General features: G+C 45.2%; 1 protein-coding gene across 1 annotated transcript in view; it reads left to right on the top strand.

Moving 5' to 3' along the window:
* Window position 1: 1 nt before the first annotated feature.
* Window positions 2–22,810, top strand: part of SLC22A3 (solute carrier family 22 (organic cation transporter), member 3) — a gene marked incomplete at its 5' end in the record, with an annotated part of 105,709 nt that continues 82,900 nt past the window's right edge. Inside the window, one exon of the mRNA XM_011935092.1 lies at window positions 2–76. Within this exon, the coding sequence (XP_011790482.1) occupies window positions 2–76 (75 nt within the window). The remainder of the gene's footprint in view (window positions 77–22,810) is intronic.

Here is a 22,810-nt window from a genome sequence, read left to right as displayed (position 1 = left end):
CAACCGTTCGGCGCCCCTTGTGCCGTGCCGCGGCGGCTGGCGCTACGCCCAGGCCCACTCCACCATCGTCAGCGAGGTAAGGGTGCCCCGGCCCTTTGGAAGCCGGCGGGAGAGGACGATGCTGGCTCGCAGGCGGACACGCCTCGTGTGAGACGCTGGCCGCCAGGGGAGGTCGGTGGAGACGGGACCGGTCGGCTGCCTCTGGGGACAGGCAGGATTCAGTGCACCCTTGGAAGTGCCGCGTCGTAAATGCTGGGAAAAAGCCTTTCGTTATTTGCGTGAGCCCGTGAGTTAATGCACAGATAGTTTGGTTTCGAGTGTGAACAAAAACTTTCATCGAAGCCGAGTTCTAGACGCCTGGCGCAGGCCTGCTCAAGAAGTCAAAGATCCAGCACCGCGTCATCTTTGAGATGTGCGGGCGCCGTCATTGGAAATTACGGTTTGGCGCGCGATAGGGAATGTCAGTCTGTGGGGCGAGCGACCTTGGCAGATCCGAATTCGCTTGTGGTCTCCAGGGGCAAAGGAAAGGGGGAACCAACGTTTGAAGGCAGCGGCAGCTTTTTCCAGTTGCCCAGATGGTTACCCAAAATGCAAGGGGACAAAGGTCGAGGTTTTCCCGGGGAATGGTTTTGGTAAAATTGCTTTCGGGCAAAGAGCAACATCTGAGAGACGTTGGGAAAACTGAAGTACTGCATAAATTTTGTTTTTTTTTTTCTGGTAGTACATTTCAGGAACACAGCGGGAGGGCCACAGCGTTCCAACGCAAATCCCCAACCCATTTACAGGCGGGGGCTGCTGCGGGACGGGGGAGGGGTGGGCGGGGGCGATCCCCACATTTTGGGCAGTCAGTGCATTTGGAAGTTAGGGGAGCTTCCTTCACCCTTGGCCTCAGTAATCTGTTTCTGCATCCTTGCTGAAATGGAAGATTGCCTCTCTGCGAGGTCCAGATGTAGAGCAGAGTCACTTTGTAATAATGAGAACTCAGAAACGGCCTCAACTGAACATGGGTTGCAGGAATGAGCAGTTTTATTGAGCTTTGTCTACAATCACTGCTTAAGTCAATTAAAAAAAAATGATTGAATGTGATCAGGTACATTAGGAAAAAAAAGGTTTGTCCTTTTTGGTGATAAACTTTTAAAAATGGCCTACTTGAATAGTGGGGAAAACACTGGCTTAGGAGGTAGGAGTGTCCTTTCTGCCGCTGTTGCTGTTGGTCTGGTGAGCTTATCTCACTGCAGTTGGGAGTGCCAGTGGTTGCAATTGTGTATGTTTTATAACACCATGTGCTGGTGTGTTAGCACAGTGGAATGCTCTATGCTAAGTGCTCCAGGGATAAAACCCCTGGCAGGACAGCCAGGCGATGTGTATATGTGTTTGGGATCTTTCTGTAATGTCATGTGCTGGTGTGTTAGCACAGTGGATGTCTCTATGCTAAGTGCTCCAGGGATAAAACTGCCTGGCAGGACGGCCAGGCAATGTGTATGTGTGTTCGGGGTGTTTCTATAATGCTATAGACAAGTGTGTTAGCACACTGAGTGGCTCTATGCTGAGTTATCTCAGGATAAAACCCTCTGGCAGGACAACCAGGCAATACATGTGTGTTTGGGATCTTTAATTTCTACTTAATCCGTGGTAAGGCTGGGGACTACTTTATAATCGGTGATGGTCTTGTTAGGGATTTCACAGTCAAAAGGACAGGGCATGGACTTGGGTGAGAGAGGGCATTATCTCTGCGAGTCACGTCTGTTAGGTGGCTCCTTCCACTCCACTCAGCAGCGCTGCCTAGTGCTTACTTCCCAAGTGAACCAGAAGACCCACATGGAGGGCAGACAGCTGATTTTTGAAGACATTTAAAGATGAAGAATAAAATGAGCCTCAAAAAGTGCTCAAGTGAGGTTTGCATGAGTGAGCATGATCAATGGACATCAAAGAAGACAAACATAAAAATCTGTAATTTAATGTTCCCACAGATACTTTGGAAGCATTCTGGGGTTGCAGGGTTACTAGCATTCTGGGGTTACAATAAGATAATTTTATGAAGACCAGTGGCTCCTAAAATGTGGTGTGCAATGATGGAGGGTCAGGGGCTGGCTCAGTCTCCAGCTGGCTGTATGGCTTGGGTAAGTTACTCGCCCTCTCTGGGCTTTTTTCATCTGTAAAATTAGCCATTGGATTCAGCCCTTTACAATGCCCCAAATACCATCAGAGTCACCACCCGGTTACTGTTTGGTGTGCCCAGAACAATGATTTAAAAATCTTTAAGAAAGTAAAATGATATTAGGAATGTACCCCTTAAAACCTCAAACAAGTTTTTGAAATATATTGGAGAGATTCTGTTTTTTTGTTTTTGTTTTTGAGACGGCGTCTCGCTCTGTCTCCCAGGCTAGAGTGCAGTGGCTCACTGCAAGCTATGCCTCCTAGGTTCACTCCATTCTCCTGCCTCAGCCTCCTGAGTAGCTGGGACTACAGGCGATCACCACCATGCCCGGCTAATTTTTTTGTATTTTTAGTAGAGACGAGTTTTCACCATGTTAGCCAGGATGGTATCAATCTCCTGACCTCATGATCTGCCCGCCTCAGCCTCCCAAAGTGCTGGGATTACAGGTGTGAGCCACCGCACCTGGCCTCTTTTTTAAATCCCAAATAGTTTTGTGCTTCTTTTGGTTTGTTTTTCACGTTTGGATTCTCAAGAGGAAAACCCCCATCTATTCATAAAGTTTAACTATCCCAAACAAGTCAGCCACTCTCTGAATTCTGCGTAGCTAATTTGCTGTCTTTGGTTCGACTAATTTTTTTCTTTCAAATTCTGTCTGATGAAAGGAACTGTAGTTACATCTTCCACTAACATTATGTATCCAGTGTATTTTTAAAAACTTGAAGGCTAATATATAAATCATGCAAAGGGGTGAATTGGGAGAGTTTACAAAGTGGGCAGGATGGCCAGACTCCAGAATGCCTCCATATAGCTATAATACTTCATCCATGCACCACGGTGGGAGAGGAATCATTGTCCTGGCGTTATAGAAGAGAAACCTGAGGACCTTCCAGGGTCCCATGCCATTTATGTAGCCAAAATGGATTCAAATCCGGGGGCCTTGATTGTAAGTCAGTCCGCTTTCCTCCATAAAGTGGTCAAAATCCTTCAAACAAGTCAATGAAACGTGGTACTCAGATCTCTCACTGTTTATAACCTGCAGAAACCTTGTTGAAATTTTGTATTTATTTTCTTACTATCAGTGTCTTCCAATGGGCTATTTTGTTTCATTTTATGGTGTCAGGATCCACAATCAGCCAGACTGGCAGAAGGGAAGGCTGTGCTTTCATTTGGTGGGAATGGTTCTCTAGCCTCCTGAGGTGCAAGTTGCAAAATAGTCATTTTAATCTCATACACCCTCTTTGCATCTTACAACTTGAGATAGTTCTAAGACACTAAGTCAGAAATCAGTGCCAAGTGCACAGCGCTTTATGGCCGACTCCCCATTCGTGTCTCCCGCTCGAGGCAATGGATTTATCACCTACATTGAACTTCCTCAATGGAGACTTTTCCAATGTCTGAATCTTGGTCTTATCTTGTCAGATATTGGGCAGAATAAAATACGATGTATTGCAGAGAAGCGAGTCTGACCCCCTGTCCCAAATATTTCAATTCACTGCCCAGGCAGTATCTTCAAGATTGATGTTACGATTTTTCAATGCTTGCTAATATGCCATGGATGAAAAAAAAGAGCTTCTTCCTAGGCTATCACTCAGAGCAGGGCTTCAGAACACCTTTAAAAATAGACTGAATCACATTTGTTTTTCCTTTTCAGATCATTTTGACTTGGAATCACTTTTTCCCTTCTAGAGGACCTAGCTGAATCTATAAAAACTGAATCCATTGTTTGTTTTTAGTAGAAGAGTGCGTCTTTCCCATACTTTCTGAAACATCAACAACTCAACAAAAATTGTATTTTATGTTGACCCTTGTCCCTCAAAGTACCTAGTCCTTTCTGCTGATGACAACAAAAGTGTTTTAATAGTGTAATAGGCTTTTTAAATTTTGTTTTTTATTTATTTTTATTTTTATTTTTATTTTTTGACAAAGTCTCGCTGTGTAACCCAGGCTGGAGTGCAGTGGCGCAATCTCGACTCACTGCAACCTTGCCTCCCGGGTTCAAGCAATTCTCCTGCCTCAGCCTCCCGAGTAGCTGGGATTACAGGTGTCCACCACTCCGCCTGGCTAATTTTTGTATTTTTAGTAGAGACAGGAGTTCACCATATTGGCCAGGCTGGTCTAGAATTCCTGACCTCAGGTGATCTGCCCGCCTCGGCCTCCCAAAGTGCTGGGATTACAGGCATGAGCCACTGCACCTGGCCTAATAGTTTATTTTTAAACGGAATGAAAGCAGGACTTGAGTGAACGAGTGAACAGCCACCCCACTAGGTGTCTGATTCTTGGTCTAGGCAGCAGAATGGCCAAACAGATTCATGCAGCAATGCTTTCTGGGCCTCAGAACAAGGAAAATATTTAAAATAAAGATCTTCATTATGAGAGTTTGCAAGTGTATCTCCCGCTCCTCTCTGGCAGCTGATATTTTGGATTATCAACAGCAGTTCAGCTGAAGTTTATTTAGCATTTGTTATATTGTAGGCACTGGGCTAGGCTGGGGATAGAAAGATACATGAGTCTTTCTCCAAACAGTGTGAAGCTTGGCAGGGAAAATTGCAGAGATAATGTGATGACAGTGGCTGTGGGTGCGGTAAAGGGTACCACCCTCTGATGGGACAGAGGAGTGAACTGGGGCAGAAAGTACATTGACCTTAACCTCAGCCTCAGAGTACAAGGAGTCCAAGAGGAAAATATGAGGGAAAAGATGTTCCATTCTCACACCCTCTCATCTTCATTATTTCCTCTGCACCCATTTATTTTGTGCCTTCAGGGGCAGTGGTTGGTGCGCATTCTTGGGTTGCACATACAGGGTTTGGAATCAAAAGATGAAGGTTGGAGTTCAGGAATTTCCCTTTTTCACAAACATCTAGAGCCCTTTCAGATGGTCCATGGACCACACAGAGAGACGAGCTGGGTGTTTCTTAATGAGGAGCATGACGAGAATCTAATGAGTGGGAGAGAAGTGCCAGTTCCACCAAGCACATGCTGGAGACTCTCGGAGGGAACATTATCCCTTTATCCTCAGACAGGTATCCCGAATCTTATCAGGTGAAATGCTGCTGTTTATTTTCAGAAAGCTTTGAGCTCTCCAGGGATCGGCAACTGATGATAAAATCCTGGGATTAATTGGGGAGCGGGGAAGCCCACAGCTGAACCACATTTTCTGGGAATCTTGGTAAACCTCAGAAAGGAGCTTTGGGCAAAGGTAGGGGACTCCAACAGATGTTACAGAGACATCTGTACTTTTGGACCCACGGGTTATTTTTGGCATTGGCATCTTGGTAGAGTGGAAAGAATACACATGTCCTTTGGTGTCAGATAAATCTTGTCCTAAATCCCAGCTCCTCTATTTATTAACTTGAAGGGTAAGTCAACTGAGCATCTGCCTGAGCCTCAGTTTCCTCAGCACTAGAACGGGTGCAAGAATGCCAGCCTTAGAACTGGCTTGAAATATGCATGCAAAGTGCCTGCCATTGTGCCTGGTCATAGGTTGCGCTCAGTACAGTTGGTTGCTGTGAACACATAAAGACCCTTAAGCCAGGTGGGAGTTAGGGAGGGAAGGAACAGGCTATGGGCCAGATTTGACCCTGGAGCTGTAAGTTTGCTGATCCCTGGTCTAGCATAATAAATCACTGATAAATTTGCCTTAAATATAAATAGTCAAACCCTTGGCCAGGTGTGGTGGTTCATGCCTGTAATCCCAGGAGTCTGAGGCCAGACTAGGCAACATAGTGAGACTCCATCTATACAAAGATATTTTAAAAAATAAAAAAAAATTAGCCAAGTGTGGTGATGCATGCCTATAGTCCTATCTACTTGGGAGGTTGAACCCAGGAGGTTGAACTGTGCCACTGTACTCCAGCCTGGGTGACAGAGGAAGACCCTGTCTCTGAAAAATAAAATAAAATATCTCGGACACTAATTTGCTCTAGAGGCTGAGAATACCAATACTTTCCCACTGGACCCCACAGATAGGTCATATTTCCCAGCTTCCCTTGAAGTTAGAGAGGCCACATGTCTGAGGCTTGGTCAACAATGCTGGGGAAGCGAATGTGGAACTGCTAGGCCTGGAGCCAGAGCGACCTTTCTCCTGCAGTCCCTAGAGGATGGTGGAGTTCTTACATGGAAGGATATGGGTTCTTGGAAGCATGCAAGGAGGGCAGGAGCCCCATACCTCCCCTCCCCACCAATTCATCTGCACAGGAATATGGGATTGCAAATAAGAAATAAGCTTTATTGTGTTACACAACTGAAACTTGGGAGATTGCTTGTTGCAGCTCTTACTGTTAGGCTGCTCTGACTCATACAGCATTTTAGTGTGCTTCCTGGTAGGGCACAGGTTACAAGGCTGCAGGCACCTGATAAAATGGTATGCAGGCTGGTTCCTCTAAGAGCATCCTCCCCTGGGTCTGGCACACAAGGTCTCTGTGCCTCCACCCCATGTCTCCGCCTATAGAGGCTTTTCCCTCTCTGGGGACCCGGGGCTCCCACTCTCCAGGAGGTCACCCTGGGACATGTGCCACAGCTGTCCTCCCCTTGGGCTCTTGTGTGCGCTGTTTCCTTTCCTTTCCTCAAAATACCTGTCTTTCCTTGGCCGGGTGCGGTGGCTCACACCTGTAATCCCAGCACTTTGGGAGGCAGAGGTGGGCAGATCATGAGGTCAGGAGATCGAGACCATCCTGGCTAACACTGTGAAACCCCGTCTCTACTAAAAAAACACAAAAACAATTAGTGGGGCGTGGTGGCGGGCGCCTGCAGTCCCAGCTACTGGGGAGGCTGAGGCAGGAGAATGGAGTGAACCCGGGAGGCAGAGCTTGCAATGAGCCGAGATGGTGCCACTACACTCTAGCCTGAGTGACAGAGCAAGACTGTGTTTCAAAAAACAAAACAAAATAAAACAAAAAACAAACAAAAACCCCTGTCTTTCCTCATGAGGCTGTTCCATTTTGTACCTTTACACACACCTATTCCAGAAACACCTGCCCCACTGCCACCTCCACTCAGGGCTGGGCTTGGCTTCGTTTCTCTGTCTAGCTGCCTTTGCTGTACTCATCTTGTGCTCACTGCCTCATCAGACTCTGGGGCACTGGAGGGCCGGCACTCTGTCCTCTGAGCCTAATGCAGTGTTTGGCAAATATTTGTGATTAAATTAATGAATGAATGAGAAAGGGATTCCCTGGCACATGTAATGCTTTTTATGACCATGGTTAGGCCAACCCTGGAACTGGCTTTCAGAGATTAACCCAGGCCCTCTACCGATGGTGTTGCTTCCTGTTGACCTCTAACGCCGATTCCTTGCGTCATCCTCAGCCTTGCATCCACGAGGTGTGATCAGTCACAGGGTGAACAATCATCGCGGCCATGGCCCCCCACAGACCTCTGGAGCAGGGGGAAAACAGGCCTCCACTTCACTCGAGTCCTATCTGCTCATGGAGTCTGTGTCCGCAGAATCTTAACATAGGGGATGTGACCTGGAACATGAAAGGAACAGGAAGGAATAGAACTGCTGGCTCTTTGGGGCCATAATTTTAATGTGCTGACGTCCACTGGGCCGAAGAGACTTTTCCCAGCTGTCCTGGCACTGCACAGTAGTCTGTGTCATCAGCCGAGCCTGCTCCAGGGCAGTTGGGCACAGGTGCAAGGCCCGGTGCAGTGAGGAGCACTGTGGGGCCTGGGCTGGGCAGCTCCCAGGGCACAGCGCTGCCCACTTCATGGCTATGGAGTGGGGAGCAAACACCACCTACCTTCCAAAACAGAATAAAACCTTTCCAACATTCTGCCCCAGTTTTCCCCCCCACTCTTAAACCATAACCAAGAAAGGAAGTTTATTTATATTCTGTGAGGAAAAAGCAAAGTTTTAATGGTCTTTGGTGTAGCTTTTTAAAGTGATAAATGACTGTTGAGCTTGTCAAATGATGGCTAATACTGTTTTATCTGGGTCAGGTCAGTAACAAGTTTTTAAGGGTTACCATGCTCTTACTTCTCTTTGTGTTGGTAATTAAACAAAATAACTCTGTGGCTAGTACTTGTGTGATAATAGAGAAAATTAGTGAGGGGTGAAGTGTAGGGGCTTAGAATAAGGTGAATAAATAAATGTGATTTACACAGTTCTGGGGCAGGCATCCGTCTCACCTTCCTTAACATCTACTCTGGATCCTAGTGCCCTGTAGAGTCCAAGGAGGGGACTTGTCCTTGGCTGTGAGCATGGTGGAAACCACTGGACAGAACAAGGATAGGCACAAGCCTGGACCTGAGAAACAAAAGCACCTACTCTGCTTTCAAACTCAGTTCTGGGAGGGCAGGTGACCTGTCTCATAGGATTGCTATAGGGCACCAGCAATGGAAATAATCAAGTGATAAGCAAGTCTTTCCATGTTAACAGAGACCACTGGTCCCAACATGACAAAGTGTCTCAGAGGCCTTTCCCAGTTGCTGCGTCTGCCCAGCATACGCACAGGATGGCTCTGATTTCATGGCACTTCTGCCAACGGGAAGCTTTGGGCAACCGACAGCACAGAATGAAAGACAACATGTGTGTTTCCAGGCTAGTGGGGAGGGACGTCGTAAGCTGATGCTTCTGAGACAGAAACCGAAGGGACAAGGTGCCAGGAGCTCCTATACTAAAAACTGTTGGTAGCACATTTGTGGGGATTAAGCGTTCGTGGTGAAAACAGCCTGCACATTTAATATTGATGATGTTTTAAAAAGCAATCACTGCAAATATCTGTTAAGAAACGAATGCCTTTAATTGTTCACAAATGAGTATTTTAATGCAAATGCCCATAGAGAAGTTGCCTGGACGGTTAAAAACATTAAGTATTCAAGGTAGAGGAGAAAATTAGATTGAAACTAATTCAGATTAATTTGGCATCAACTTAAAAAAAAATCAAATAAATCAATGTCCAAGTTATTAGGGTGTAAGAAGGTGTTCCAGGAACCTTTCCCACAGAGGTTCTTGATCTTTCTGTGTGGCAGTTAGTGGGAAATTGTGTGACAAATTTATCACATCTTTTGTCAGCCCCTAGCATCCTTGTAAGATTGCTACAATTCCCTATCCAGTCTGTATCTAATAGAGCATACACAATAATTTTTATTTTAAATCCAACCAAGTTGAATATATTATAAAAGCAAATAAGATTGTCTTTCTATTTATCAACTCCAGAGACCATTAGATAATAACAATTTATTGTTGCAAAGTTTTGTGAAAAAATGATCAAATTTTAGATTCAAACTGGTTTAGTGTAGTGTATTGCTAAGGCAAATAGGTGGCTAAGAACGTAGACTTCCTAGTTTTGTGGATATAAGCAAATGGCTGAATGTGAGGGTTTCTGAGCTCTGGACTAGCCCAGTCCTGAGATTTCCCTGGTTTTAGGGGGGATACGTATGTAAATAAGGCATTCAAAGTGCTTGTCCTGTCGTCTGAGATATGTAAGTAGCTGGTGAGGATCATAGATGCTGACAACAGATACTGAGGAAGTTGACTCAGAGAGGCAGCTTGGGCTTGGAAATTCGGGCAGATGGCAAGCCCCTAGGGCTGAGGGAAGTAGGCTTTAGGCAGGGCACCAAGATTCCAATACTAAGGACGTGGCCGGGGTCCACTCTCAGGAGCTGGTATGAGCTGGAGCTTAGTAATGAAAACTAGGGAAAGGCCCAGGGTAGAAGTCAGAGCTACCTGATTTGGCAAGATTTCTCAAGCCCCCATGGATTCAGTTGTGATATAGAGTGAACAATCCCCCCATCCAGGTGGCTCTGGGGACAAATGAGAAACATACAGGAACCGCTAAGCATGTGGAAGGTTCTGGGCACATGTCAGTCTCCTCCTTCTTGCTCTTTGTCACTACCTGTAGTGCCCAAGTCCTCCCCTTGCCTGGTCTGGTCTGGGGTTCCTGGAAGTAGACTCGCTCAGAACCCCACACTTCTTTCCAATTGCAGTCTGAGCAGAGGAACGCTGGGACAGAGCCCTGGACTTCCCTAAAACCAGGAAATCCCAGGACAGGACTAGATCAGAGCTCAGTGGGGGCTGAAGACTCAGCTGTGGGACTGTGGGACTTGAGCTGCATCCCATGTTTTCTCATGAGCCTGGAAATCCTTCAATAAATATGGACAACAAAAGGTGCCCCAAAGGTGCCTTATGGTGGTTAGAAAGGCACCCATCTGGCTCATGCCTATATTCTAGTTGGGTCAATAAGACAAATTTGCCTTAGGTTGTTGGTGGGCAGTTGCAGTGGTCCTACAGGCAATGAAAACATCAGATCACAGTTTGCTTGTGTTGCTACGAGAATCTGACCTCAAAGAAAATACTCCCCCAACCCAAATCCAAATCTATGAAATGAAGACACAGCAGTTATGGTGGGGCAGTAATTATGAATGTTGAGCTTCAGGTTAGAGTTGAGGTAAATTTGGACTAAAGTGCTTTATATATTGAGCCTTCCAATTCTCATAATATTGAATAGACACTAAAACTTAATTCACGAAAGTAGTTTAATATCCAATGGGAACAAAACGCCATGTTATAATATACTCTATTTATGCTTACAGTTATCAATTCTCATTTCCTGCTTAGAAACTTGTTTTCTTCCTTAATCACCAGAAAACATAGTACATTTAATAATCAATCATACTAAATTTAAAATTAGGGAAAGAGAGCTTATGGTGTTCAGCAAAAAGGGATATATCAAAAAAAGACATCTTAGCATCTGGATTTTTTGGCCAAAAGGAGACCCTGCAGTTTCATTAATGGTCTACATCAAACAGGCTATGTTATGAAGCAATAGAAAGCTGTAATTAAATCTAGCCTTATGGATTTGATACATCACAAAACCAGGAGATAAAAGCAACAGAAAATCGGTGATAGGGTTGAAATCCAACCTTGTTCAAGAAGCAGTCACAATGGAAGCTGTTGACCTATATTCTATATACTCTACATTTCAACAGGTAGTCTATGTTTGCACAGTGATTTTTTTATATGTGAAGATTTTCTGTAAAGAACTGTAATAACATTTGTAAACAGAGTCTAAGAAAGATTAATTATGACTCCTTTTTTGGATTTCACATTGGTACAGCATGACCTTTAACTCATTATCTTATTACAACTATTAGAAGAATTGTAAAAATGTTATTTCATATACTTTTCAAGTATTTATAATCATAGTATTCTTTTTATAATAGTTTTCAATTCCTATTTGATAGCATGCTATACAATTATTTTTCCTTACTAAACTTTCATAGATAGTTCACTTAAATGATTTTTCTTTTTTTAAACCATACAACCCTGTCAAAGTACAAAAGATACATACAAGTGGCTGGGCACAGTGGCTCATGCCTGTAATTCCAGCACTTTGGGAGGCTGAAGTGGGTGGATCACCTGAGGTCAGGAGTTTGAGACTAGCCTGGACAACATGGTGAAACCCTGTCTCTACTAAAAATGCAAAAATTAGTCAGCCGTGGTGGCAGGCTCCTGTAATCCCAGCTACTCAGGAGGCTGAGGCAGGAGAATCGCTTGAACCGAGGAGGTGGAGGTTGCAGTGAGCTGAAACCACACCATTGCACTTCAGCCTGAGCAACAAGAGCAAGACTCCGTCTTAAAAAAAAGATACATACAAGGTACAAATTATTTGAATTACTCTATATTGATCTCCCTTTTCATTCTCTCAGGCTCTTTTTATTAAACCTCTTTCCCTTAAGAACATAAACAAACAACAACTGCTAGAAAAGCTTCAAAGTCCAGCATTAGTCAAATTGAAGTACTCTCCTGACCCAGAAAACATCATCCAAGAAAGTACATTTCAAGGCCACCTTTCCTAAACCAGTCTCAGGAAGGTCCATGCTCTATTTCCCTTTGCAAAAGCATTTAAGTTAATGCTGATATAAGATTTGTATTTATTAACTTCCCCCCCCGCCGCCCCCGCAAAATGTAGTCTTTTTACCTTAACCTATTATTGACCTGGTGACAAAATATAGGGTGATCGTGGAGCTGGGATCCATGTTCCTATTTGTCATCAGTTCAAGGAAAGAAGAGGCAAAGGGAGTTATTCTAACATTTATATGGAAGAATAAAGGCCCAGAAGCAGGTAAATCATTTTAAAAGAGGGGGTAGGGAGTAAGAGGAGGGCTTCCTCTACCAGAAATTAAAGTGAAATTCTAAGCCAAAGTAATCAGAACACATGGTATTGGAACAAGAACAGACAAGTGGACCAATGGACAGATCAGAGCACTCAGAAACTGACTTCACCCAGGGGAACATCATATATAGTAAGGATGGCCCCAAAACTCCATGGGGAGAGGATGGATTGTTGGCTAACTGGTGTTGAGAAAAGTAATGACTCATCGGATATGGAGAATAATCAATCCACCTATCCCCACGTACAAAAGTGGACTCGAAGGGAGTTGAAGACTTAAATGTCAAAGTAAACGGTAATATTAATGAAGGAACATATAGAGAAACATGACAAGGTCAGGGAAAGACTTTTAAAGAAAAGTATAAGCCAAAAATGGATTATCTGGATTAGATCAGATTTCTGTCTCATGACAGATACCATTAGCAGAGTTAATTGGATGTGACAGTGCTACTGAGTAGAGCCATACTACTCTAATCAGGGTCATTATGGGAGTTATACAATGCATACCAAAGGCTTCATGATGTTCACTGTGTGCTCAACACTGCTATAGACACTTGGCATCTGTTCAGCTCAATCCTACCCACTTGATGAGGTAAGTGCCATTTTCGTAGATATTTTTTAGAGGAGGAAGGAAGATACAGAGAGATTAAATAACTTGTCCAGAATCTGGAGCTGCAGGATAGGAGAGTTGGAAAAGAAATTGCAATGTCTGAACCAACAAGTAATTAACTGACATCTCTAGAATAGGAAAAGAAGTTCTGTAAATCAACAAGTAAAAGATAGCAAGTCTTGCAGAGGAATCAAAAAAGGATAGAGATAGTTTTCAGGAGAAGAAACTTCTCGAAAAGACCACTAAGCACATGAAGAAATGCGTGTGTCTGGGGAGTTTTCCCTTTCTAATACTAGGTCAGCTTCTGTCTGGTAACTTGAGAGTACAATGAAACATCATTTAAAGTGACCTGTGGCATACACCTGTGCCTCACAGGCTCAATACATCCTAAGTGTGCTCATACTGCAGATACTCTGATCCCCTTAGGACAGTTGACCCAAACCTTCCCAGGAGCTGTTTACCTGTGGGTGTCACCTGGCTGCAAAACGGGGATGAACAATGCACAGATTTCAGGGCTCACCGAGGGATGCTGCGACCCCAGAACACGTCACGTGGAAGATGCCTCTCAGTTTCCATCTGGAAAACCTGGTATTAATCTGATAATTCAATCACCAAATTTAGTAGTTGCATTCCCCAGATTTTCTTTTGGATAATCCACAGTTTGTAGGATGCTTTTATGTGTTCTCAGGTTCAGAATTTCAGGGATTGCTTCTGTCTTCAAGGAGCACATCAGCTTCCTGGTTAGGAAGAGAAGGTAGCAGACGTGTCCAAAACCCTCTGCTGGACTCTGCTCTGGCGGCTTTTTCTTTTCTTTTCTTTTCTTTTCTTTTCTTTTTTTTTTTTTTTTTGAGACGGAGTCTTGCTCTGTCGCCCAGGCTGGAGTGCAGTGGCGCGATCTCAGCTCACTGCAAGCTCCGCCTCCCGGATTCACGCCATTCTCCTGCCTCAGCCTTGCAAGTAGCTGGGACTACAGGTGCCCGCCACCACGCCTGGCTATTTTTTTTTTTCTTTGTAGTTTTAGTAGCGACGGGAGTTCACCGTGTTAGCCAGGATGGTCTCGATCTCCTGACCTCGTGATCCCCCCATCTCGGCCTTTCAAAGTGCTGGGATTACAGGCGTGAGCCACCGCGCCCGGCCTGCTCTGGTGGTTTTCTGGGTAGGCGCAGGCTTGCCTGAAACCAAACGCTCTGGCCTCTTACCACTTTCCTTTTTAGGTCACCCTTTCCGTTTGTCTTTTTGGTTCTTTAGCATGGTAGTGTCTCCATGTGAGTTTCCAGGGAAGCAGAGGCTGAAGCGAGGGCGTGGAAGCTGTTTCATGCGTTAGACTCTCCGGGGAGCCACCACAGAGAGGGGACTGGGCGGCACCGCGGGATGTCCAGAGAGCCCGGGCCCCAGTGGGTGGGGGCAGGCCAGACAGTGCAGTGGGGGAGAGGAGGAAAACTCTGTCCAAGGCATGAGCCTTCCGGCATTGTGGGTTCCCCCACGCTCCGGCGCCCAGAGGGGACCCAGGCGGCCCCAGCGTGGAATCCTGCGCCCAGGAGCAGTGGGGCAGGAGGTCCGAGCTCCAGGTGGTGCCGGCAGCGGGGCGCTCAGAGCTCCGACAGGGCTGGGCCGGGGCCAGGGAGCCAGAGAACGTCCCATCCAGGGACCCATGGATCCTTCACTCCTGCCAGGGTCTCCTTTGGGCCGACGGAGACGGAGATGTCTCTAACTGAGCGCAGGCAGCCCCGGAGCCCGCCGAGAGCTGAGGCTAGGCTGGGCTTCCGGGGGCGCGGGCAGCTATATCAGGCAGACATGGGTCATTGTGCCCCAGTGCGCACAGTGTTGCCAAGAAGCAGAAAGAGAGGGTCTTGGCCTAAACCCGGTGGAAGGTCCGAGAAGAGGCTGGAAGGGTGCGATGTGTCCAGCAGGAGCTGGGATGAGCCAAGGCTGGAAGAGCAGGTGGGAGTTTCAGGTGAGGGCAGTGACCTGGAAGCGGAGCAGAGGTTGGAGCCGGCCCCTGCTGGGCCTAGTCTGGCTTCTGTTGTGACCCCTTGTCTAGGAAGATCCCATCGCGAAGGCCTCGTGTGTCCCACGTGACCGGCACACCTGTGAGGCAGGAAGCTCTGACTCTGGCCCTGTGCCCCTCTTTAGGGGCTAGAGCTTCTCCCAGGTGCAGGCAGCCTGCTCACAAGAGCAGGGCCCTCCTGGGTGAAGCCTCAGGCTCCGGTTGTCTCCCCTGGCAGACGTGTGCCCAGGAGGGCCCTGCAGCTGGCTCTGAATGCTGGATGGGGGCAGGTTGGGGTTTTCCTGTGGCCTGGGGTGAGTCCCAGCAAGCCACCACCGGATATCCTTGCCCACTCCCCACAGGACAGAGCACAGACCCTGTCCCTGAGCCTCCCAGGCCACACTCTGCAGAATGCTGCTTCTCTGTTTCCAAGCGCCTGCATGTCTTGCATCCGCTGCCACCATCTTTTGTCCGCCTGAAGGGGCAGCTCCATAAACCTTACTTAGACATGTCCCTGACTCCAGCACAGTGGCTGCCTTCAAACCCGCCTTTGTCTGTGGGGGTTTTTCCTTGATGACTCTGTTCAGCATGCCAGCCCCACTTTCTTCTGCTTGCATCTGGGGCTTTCCCAGGCTGACCAGCTGTCCCCACTTGCTGGGAGTGAAGGGGTTTCCTGGGACACGAACTTTCAGTGTTAAAACCGGGAGAGTCCTAGATAAACTGGGACAATTGGTCACCTAAGTGACCCACAAGTAGAAAAATGATTCATAAAAGTATGATGATGAAAAGCTGTGAATTATTTGCATGTGTAATAGAGGGGGAATATGGTTAAATAAATGTGGTGTAGTCATTTGAAATAGTTACTGCAGGGATGAGGAAACCATGCTTATAAAATAACACAGAAATGTTGATGGTATATTAAGGAAGAAGAAGGCTGGGTTATACATTTGTGCAGACTGTATGATTTCAACCATATTTGTGCACTCCATGTGGTAGATGAGTTGTTGGAAGGTAAAGACTGGCTGCATAGGGGCCCTAAAGGCGAGAGCTTTTAGTTACTGCTGCTTACACTTTCTTCTTAACTAATTCAGATATTATTTTGCCAAATGCAAAACCAGGAGGTGTGAAGCAGCCTTCGTGGTGGCACCACATTTGACACAGATGAGTGGATGGGTGCAGTTTTGACAATAACTACAGACATGCTGTTCAACTTGATGGGATTTCTGAGGAACAAGTCAAAGATGCAGAAATTAAAGTATACAAATTGGATTGGATTTTCAGTAAAGGAACAGGCACCAAATTGTTTCTCTGTAAGGCACAATAGAGGGAGGTTGTCAAAACCTATAGTTAGTAAACTAAGTACCTATTGGTCATCTCTTAAGCAAAACTGTTACCTAGTTGTCCACGTGAAGGAAAAGACTCTCTGAAAAGAGGGGGCTGTTAAGAGAAGAATCAAGCCTCTGGCACCAGAGGGGACTCCCCAGTTAGGAAACTGTTGTAATAAAAAGACTCCATCGCTCAGAGCAGGATCAGATGATAAATTAGGCTGAAATAGTATGCGAAACCTACAATTACCTTCCTCCATATGAATCGTTGAAAAGGCAATGGCTTCATTTAGGTTGTAATCTGATCTATAGCTTTTAATAGCTATGTTCAAAGTGTACACATTATCTTTTACCTTATCGAGTTTATATTGTTTTATATCAATATAATGACTTTTTTACTACGTAGTAAAAAATCAATGACTTTTTTACTATGTAGCAAAATACACTTACTTGATTCATGAACCATTAAGGTTTTTAAATCTGTGTGAGATAATGTATTATTTGGGGTTATTTTGATTACTGAAAATTTCTTTTTTTTTTTTTTGAGACGGAGTCTTGCTCTGTCGCCCAGGCTGCAGTACAGTGGCCGGATCTCAGCTCACTGCAAGCTCCGCCTCCCAGGTTTACACCATTCTCCTGCCTCAGCCTCCGATTAGCTGGGACTACAGGCGGCCGCCACCTCGCCCGGCTAGTTTTTTGTATTTTTAGTAGAGACGGGGTTTCACCATGTTAGCCAGGATGGTCTTGATCTCCTGACCTCGTGATCCGCCCGTCTCGGCCTCCCAAAGTGCTGGGATTACAGGCTTGAGCCACCGCGCCCGGCCGATTACTGAAAATTTCTAGTCACAAGACATAATAGCTAGATACATTCCAGGTGTTTTAAATGTTTTAAATGTTTAAATGTTAAATGTTTAAGTGTTTTAAATGTTAAACTGTCTTCAGCATCAGAAATAGCCTCATGAGGTAAGTCATTATTTTCCCCTATTTTGAAGGATGGAATTGAGGCTGGGAGCAGTTTTGTGACTTGCCCAAGTTAAGACATCATGAAAAATGGTTTCCCTGCAAGGTCTGCCTCACCCTAAACCAATGTCCTGTCCCAATCCACCTGACTTGAGGGCTCTTAGATTTTAGATCTCAGAATCACCTAGAGGGCTTGTGGAACCAGACTGCTGTGCCTCACTGGAGTTTCTAATCGAGTGGGTCTGGGGTAGGGCCTGAAAATTTGCATTTCTAACACTTGCAATTCCCAGATGTTGTTGTTGTCCCAGGTCTTAGGACCACACTTTGAGGATCACTGGTCTAGAAGGAGGCTTGTATTAGCTAGTGATTTTTTCATTGTGATGATGATGGCTAACCTTACACTTGAACGAAAAATGTAGCTTTCTTCAAAGAAAGTCATCAGAAGTTCACTTCTTTAAAATTCAGCTAATACTCACTGACATGGTGTATTAGTCTTTCTCATGCTGCTAGTAAAGACATACCTGAGACTGGGTAATTTATAAAGGAAAGAGGTTTAATTGACTCACAGTTCAGAATGGTTGGGGAGGCCTCAGGAAACTTACAATCATGGTGGAAGAGGAGGCAAACACTTCCTTCTTCACATGGTGGCAGCAAGGAGAAGTGCTGAACAAAAGGGGGAAAAGAAAACCATGAGATTCCATGAGAGCTCACTCACTATCATGAGAACAGCAGCATGGGGTAACCACCCCCATGACTCAATTACCTCCCACCAGGTCCCCCCACGACACATGGGGATTATGAGAACTACAATTCAAGATGGGATTTGGGTAGAAACACAGCCAGACCATATCATTTCACCCTGTCCCCTCCCAAATCTTATGTCCTCCCATCTCAAAACACAATCATGCCCTCCCAACAGTCCCCCAAATTCTTAACTTATTCCAGCATTAACTAAAAAGTCCAAGTCCAAAGTCTCACATGAGACAAGGCAAGTACCTTCAACCTATGAGCCTGTAAAACCGAAAATAATTTCGTTACTTCCTAGATACAATGGGGATACAGGCATTTGGTAAATACAACCATGCCAAATGGGAAATATTGGCCAAAATAAAGGTGCTACAAACCACATCCAGGTCACACTGAGGCAAGAGATGGGCCCCCACAGCCTTGGACAGCACTGCTCTTGTGGCTGTGCAGGGTACAGTCCCCTTCCCAGCTACCTTCATGGCTGGCGTTGAGTGTGTGGCTTTTCTAGGCACACAGTGCAAGCTGTCAGTGGATCTATCCATTCTGGGTTCTAGAGGACAGTGGCCCTCTTATCACAGCTCCACTAGGAAGTACCCTAGTAGGGACTCTGTGTGAGGGCTCTGATCCCACATTTCCCTTCCACACTGCCCTAGCAAAGGTTCTCCATGAGGGCTGTGCCCCCCAGTACACATCTGCCTGGACATCCATGTGTTTTCACACATCCTTTGAAATCTAGGTGGAGGTTCCTGAACCTCAATTATTGTCCTCTGCCAACCCACAGGACCAACACCACATGAAAGCTGCCAAGGCTTGGGACTGAGACCACCTCAGTCTGGATTTCATTATCCACTATCAGCATTTTGGTCAAAGTAGTTCAATAAGTCTCTAGGAACTTCCAAACTTTCCCACATCTTCCTGTCTTCTGAGCCCTCCAAGTCTCTAGGAAGTTCCAAACTCTTCCACATTTTCCTGTCTTTTGAGCCCTCCAAACTGTTTCAATCTCTGCTTGTTACCTAGTTCCAAAGTTGCTTCCACATTTTTGGGTATCCTTATAGCAGCACCCCATTCTCTGGAGTACCAATTTACTATATTAGTTGATTCTTGTACTGCTAATAAAGATATAACCAATACTGGGTAATATATAAAGAAAACAGGTTTAATTGACTTATGGTTCTGCATGGCTGGGGAGGCCTCAGGAAACTTACAGCCATGGTAGAAGGGGAAGCAAACACATCCTTCTTCACATGACGGCAGCAAAAAGTGCTGAGCAAAAGGGGGAAAAGCTCCTTATAAAACCATCAGAGCTCATGAGAACTCATTCACTATTATGAGAATAGCAGCATGGGGGTAACTGCCCCCATGATTCAATTATCTTCCACCAGGTTCCCCCCATAACACATGGGGATTATGGGAACTAGAATTCAAAATGAGATGTGGGTGGACACAGCCAAACCATATCACATGGCTTCTTTCACTGAAGCATTTTCCCCTCCACTGCAGCTTGCATACCTCTATTGCAGCTTGCGAGTCCTATGAAAACAGCACATACTCCCATCAGGCATTGAGAGCACCTCCATGTGCAGATTTTGAATGTAACTGAACCTTCCTCTGCCCTGACAGTCCATGCTGCTCTTCAGTGTCTTCCACTGCTGTCTCCAAGTGGTGTTCCTGTCATCTTGGAAGCCCTGCCTTGGGCCATGCCTGAAATGCACTAATTTGTTCATTTGAGAGGTAGTATAGAGTGGTCAGGGCATCCAGACACATCGTGGATGATGGGGCACTGCTATAGGTGCTGGGACACTGCCATGAACAAGAGGCCCAGGTCCCTCCCCTGTACCTCTGTAGTCGGTGCCAGCCTCATGCCACTCAGCTGCCTTCACCCATAATGTTCCTGCACCCTCTCTGTTGAGTCTTCCTCCTTTTCCTCCTCCATCCAGCATAGGTTGCTGGTCCAGTTCTTCAGCCCATATCTTCCAGTGGCCCCACTGCCCTTCCTACTGTCCTGCCTGGGCTGAGAGCACTGCTGGAGACACCACTCCCAGCACATGCTGCTCTATCCTCTCTAGTTCCTGGTGTCCTGGTGTTGCCTGACAGTCGTGTTGAGTGTCCCGATGTCCACTCCGGCTCTCCAGACTCTGTTCTCTGCCAACTTCCCACCTGTCCCTCCCCACTCATACCCTCTCCCCCTACTCTTAGCAAACCACTCACTCTCCACTTCCCTGAGAAAATAGAAAACTTGGAATAGTACCTTTCTTCAATGTCCTGCACCAGGACAATCAACTTCTCTATCTCTGCTCCCATAGCTTCCTTCTAACCCCACAGCAGAAGAGCTATAACACTACCCCCTGTTGAAAGCTTATTTTTCACCTGTGCTCTGGTCCCCACCCCTCCTGGCTTCTCAGGTGATTTCCACCTGCCCACCACACCTTTGATGCCTGTCTTCAGTCACTCCTTCACTGGTGTTCTTTGTTCGTCCACACTTAAACCTGCTTAAGTTCACCTGCTATTTAGAGCAGTGTCCCTTATCCCTGTGTTCCTCTGCAGCTGAGCACCTGTAATTCTCTGTCATAGACACAGTCATCATCTCTACATTCTCACCTTCCACTCATTCTTCAACCCAGTGTGATCTCCATCATCCCCGCCACACCACAGAATCTGTGCTTCCCAGGGCCTCTGATGACCTTGAGGTTGCCATTCACTCACCTCCTCACACCTGGTCTTGTGTATCACACCAGAGCGTCAGCTGTGCGAAAGGCAGTAATAGGATTTCAACTCTGTAGGGACCCCCATGGCTGGAGCAGGTAGCTGCCTTAGTCACTGGTTCATATTTCACTGTTCTGCTCATTTTGTGCTCCCCAGTACATCTCTTCTTTCACTGCTTGCATATTCTGTCCAAGCTCTGATGAAGCCAAACACATTTAACAGATGGACACAACTGACTGTGCTTCAGGCTTCTGATTCACCCATACTTCCAAGAGTCATGAATCTGAAATCTGGAGCTGGTCTGTAGAAAGCATTCTATTTAGTGAAATGTTGAAGTAATCTTAGGTCAGCTATCATGTATTTCATTATATCCGATGCCACATTTTCCAAGTGCCTACTTGAACAGTAGATACTTTCAGGGGATTTTCATATCAATGATTGCATTTTGCCATTGTGCTTTATTTTTTCAGTAATGCTCCATCTGTAAACAACCCAAACTTCAAAGCCTGACATAGTGTATTGACAAATTATTCCTGGATGCCTGTTTTTATCAGGCCAAAATCCATGGTTATTCCAAAATGGATATCATGCAAATAATGCTGCCTTAGCATGCTAACATTTTCCAGACTATTATGAAAATGTTTAGCTCATTTATAAGTCATGGGGAACAATATCAGAATTTGCTACTATGTAAACCATTACTACAGCAATTCCAGTGATGCCAGCTTGTGATCTTTATTGTCCACTTTATAGTTCTGTATTTTCATCTCCATTTTTTAATCCTTAAATATACAAAGTAATGTAAATATCTTTATTTGTGGGTCTTTTAGAATTATTTTTTAACATTAGCACTTGTAAATTTACTGGAAGTTTCAACAATTTGTATTTCATGTTAGATCACATAAACTTTTCCAATTAAAAGTAAGAAAGCTTTCAAAGAAAAGTCTAACAAATACAACATATGTACCCACCTCTCCAAATGAAAAAATGTTAGCATTTTGTCATATTTTCTTTAGATTTTTTTGCAGAGAAATAAGCCATTATAGATCAAATAGAAATTCTACTTACTATTGTTGTGTGACAAATTATCCTAAAACTTAGTGATTTAAAACAACCATTTTTTTTTTAACTCACAGATTAGGAGAGTCATGAATCCTGAACAGGCACAATAGGGCAGGAGTCATTAGGGTGTCTTCATTCACTGATCTGGCAGTCAGTACTGCTGTCAGTTGGGCCGTCAGTTAGTTGCAACAACTGCAAATGATGCCTCTGTGTAGCTTGGGCTTCCTCCTAGCTTGGCGGCCGCAGACTTCTCACAAAGTGGTTCAGAGTCCCACGGGTGTATTCTATAATAGTTCACAAGGCAGAAGCTGCATTGCCTTTCAGGACCTAGCCTCGTAAGTCACACTGCCTCATTTCTGCTGTATTCTGTCAGTTCCAGGAGGGTCACAAGCCCTTCCTGGATTCAAGGGAAAGGGAATTAGATGCCGTTTCCTGATGAAGGTGGGGCAAAGTTCTGAAAGAGAATGTGTGGGGGAGTCAGGCCATCTTTGGATAGGCCAGAAGTCCCAGTCTCCCTCCTCAGGGACATCCAGTCTTGTAGTTTGTCTCCAGTCCAAACATGTGTGGGCACTTTCTCTGCATATGTGAGTATCCACATGAATGTCTCTTCATTGCATCTCCATCTTTCTAAAAAATAATCACAGAGAATCATGAAATCCAGTGTTAGAACCAGGCATTGTTAATGCTCTTATGGTATTATTATTCAAGCTGGGCTGAGGGATGTGGCATTAATGAAACAATATGTACATTGGATTTAGTTATACTATACTATCTACTCTAATACTTTGTAATCATTAGTAATAAATAGTATCATCTCACTTCATGTAGGATTTTGCAATGCTTAAACTATTTTCACGTTTGCTCCTTCAGTCCAGGTTTCCTAAAAATAAAATATGATAAGAGTCTTGAGACTTAAGTTCATATTTTGCATGAATCAGATAAAATAATAGATAGTAAAATGCTTTGTAAACTGTGCAGAGCTATTAAGCTGCCCCTTATCATTAAGTCTTTAAGTCAGATTTTCTGATATTGTAATCCTATCTTAAACTTCCTCTCATTTCTTTGCTGACTTGCAATCTTTGCTTCTGCCTCATTTCTTGTGTCCAAATACAATCAATTTTTCAAGGCTTGGCTCAAATGCTGCCTAGA

This window comes from Colobus angolensis, unplaced genomic scaffold (assembly GCF_000951035.1).
Source record: "Colobus angolensis palliatus isolate OR3802 unplaced genomic scaffold, Cang.pa_1.0 Scaffold14, whole genome shotgun sequence".
In the NCBI taxonomy this organism is placed as follows: domain Eukaryota; kingdom Metazoa; phylum Chordata; class Mammalia; order Primates; family Cercopithecidae; genus Colobus; species Colobus angolensis.
Note: the sequence above shows the minus strand (reverse complement) of the source record. Positions and strands in the feature narration are given on the sequence as shown.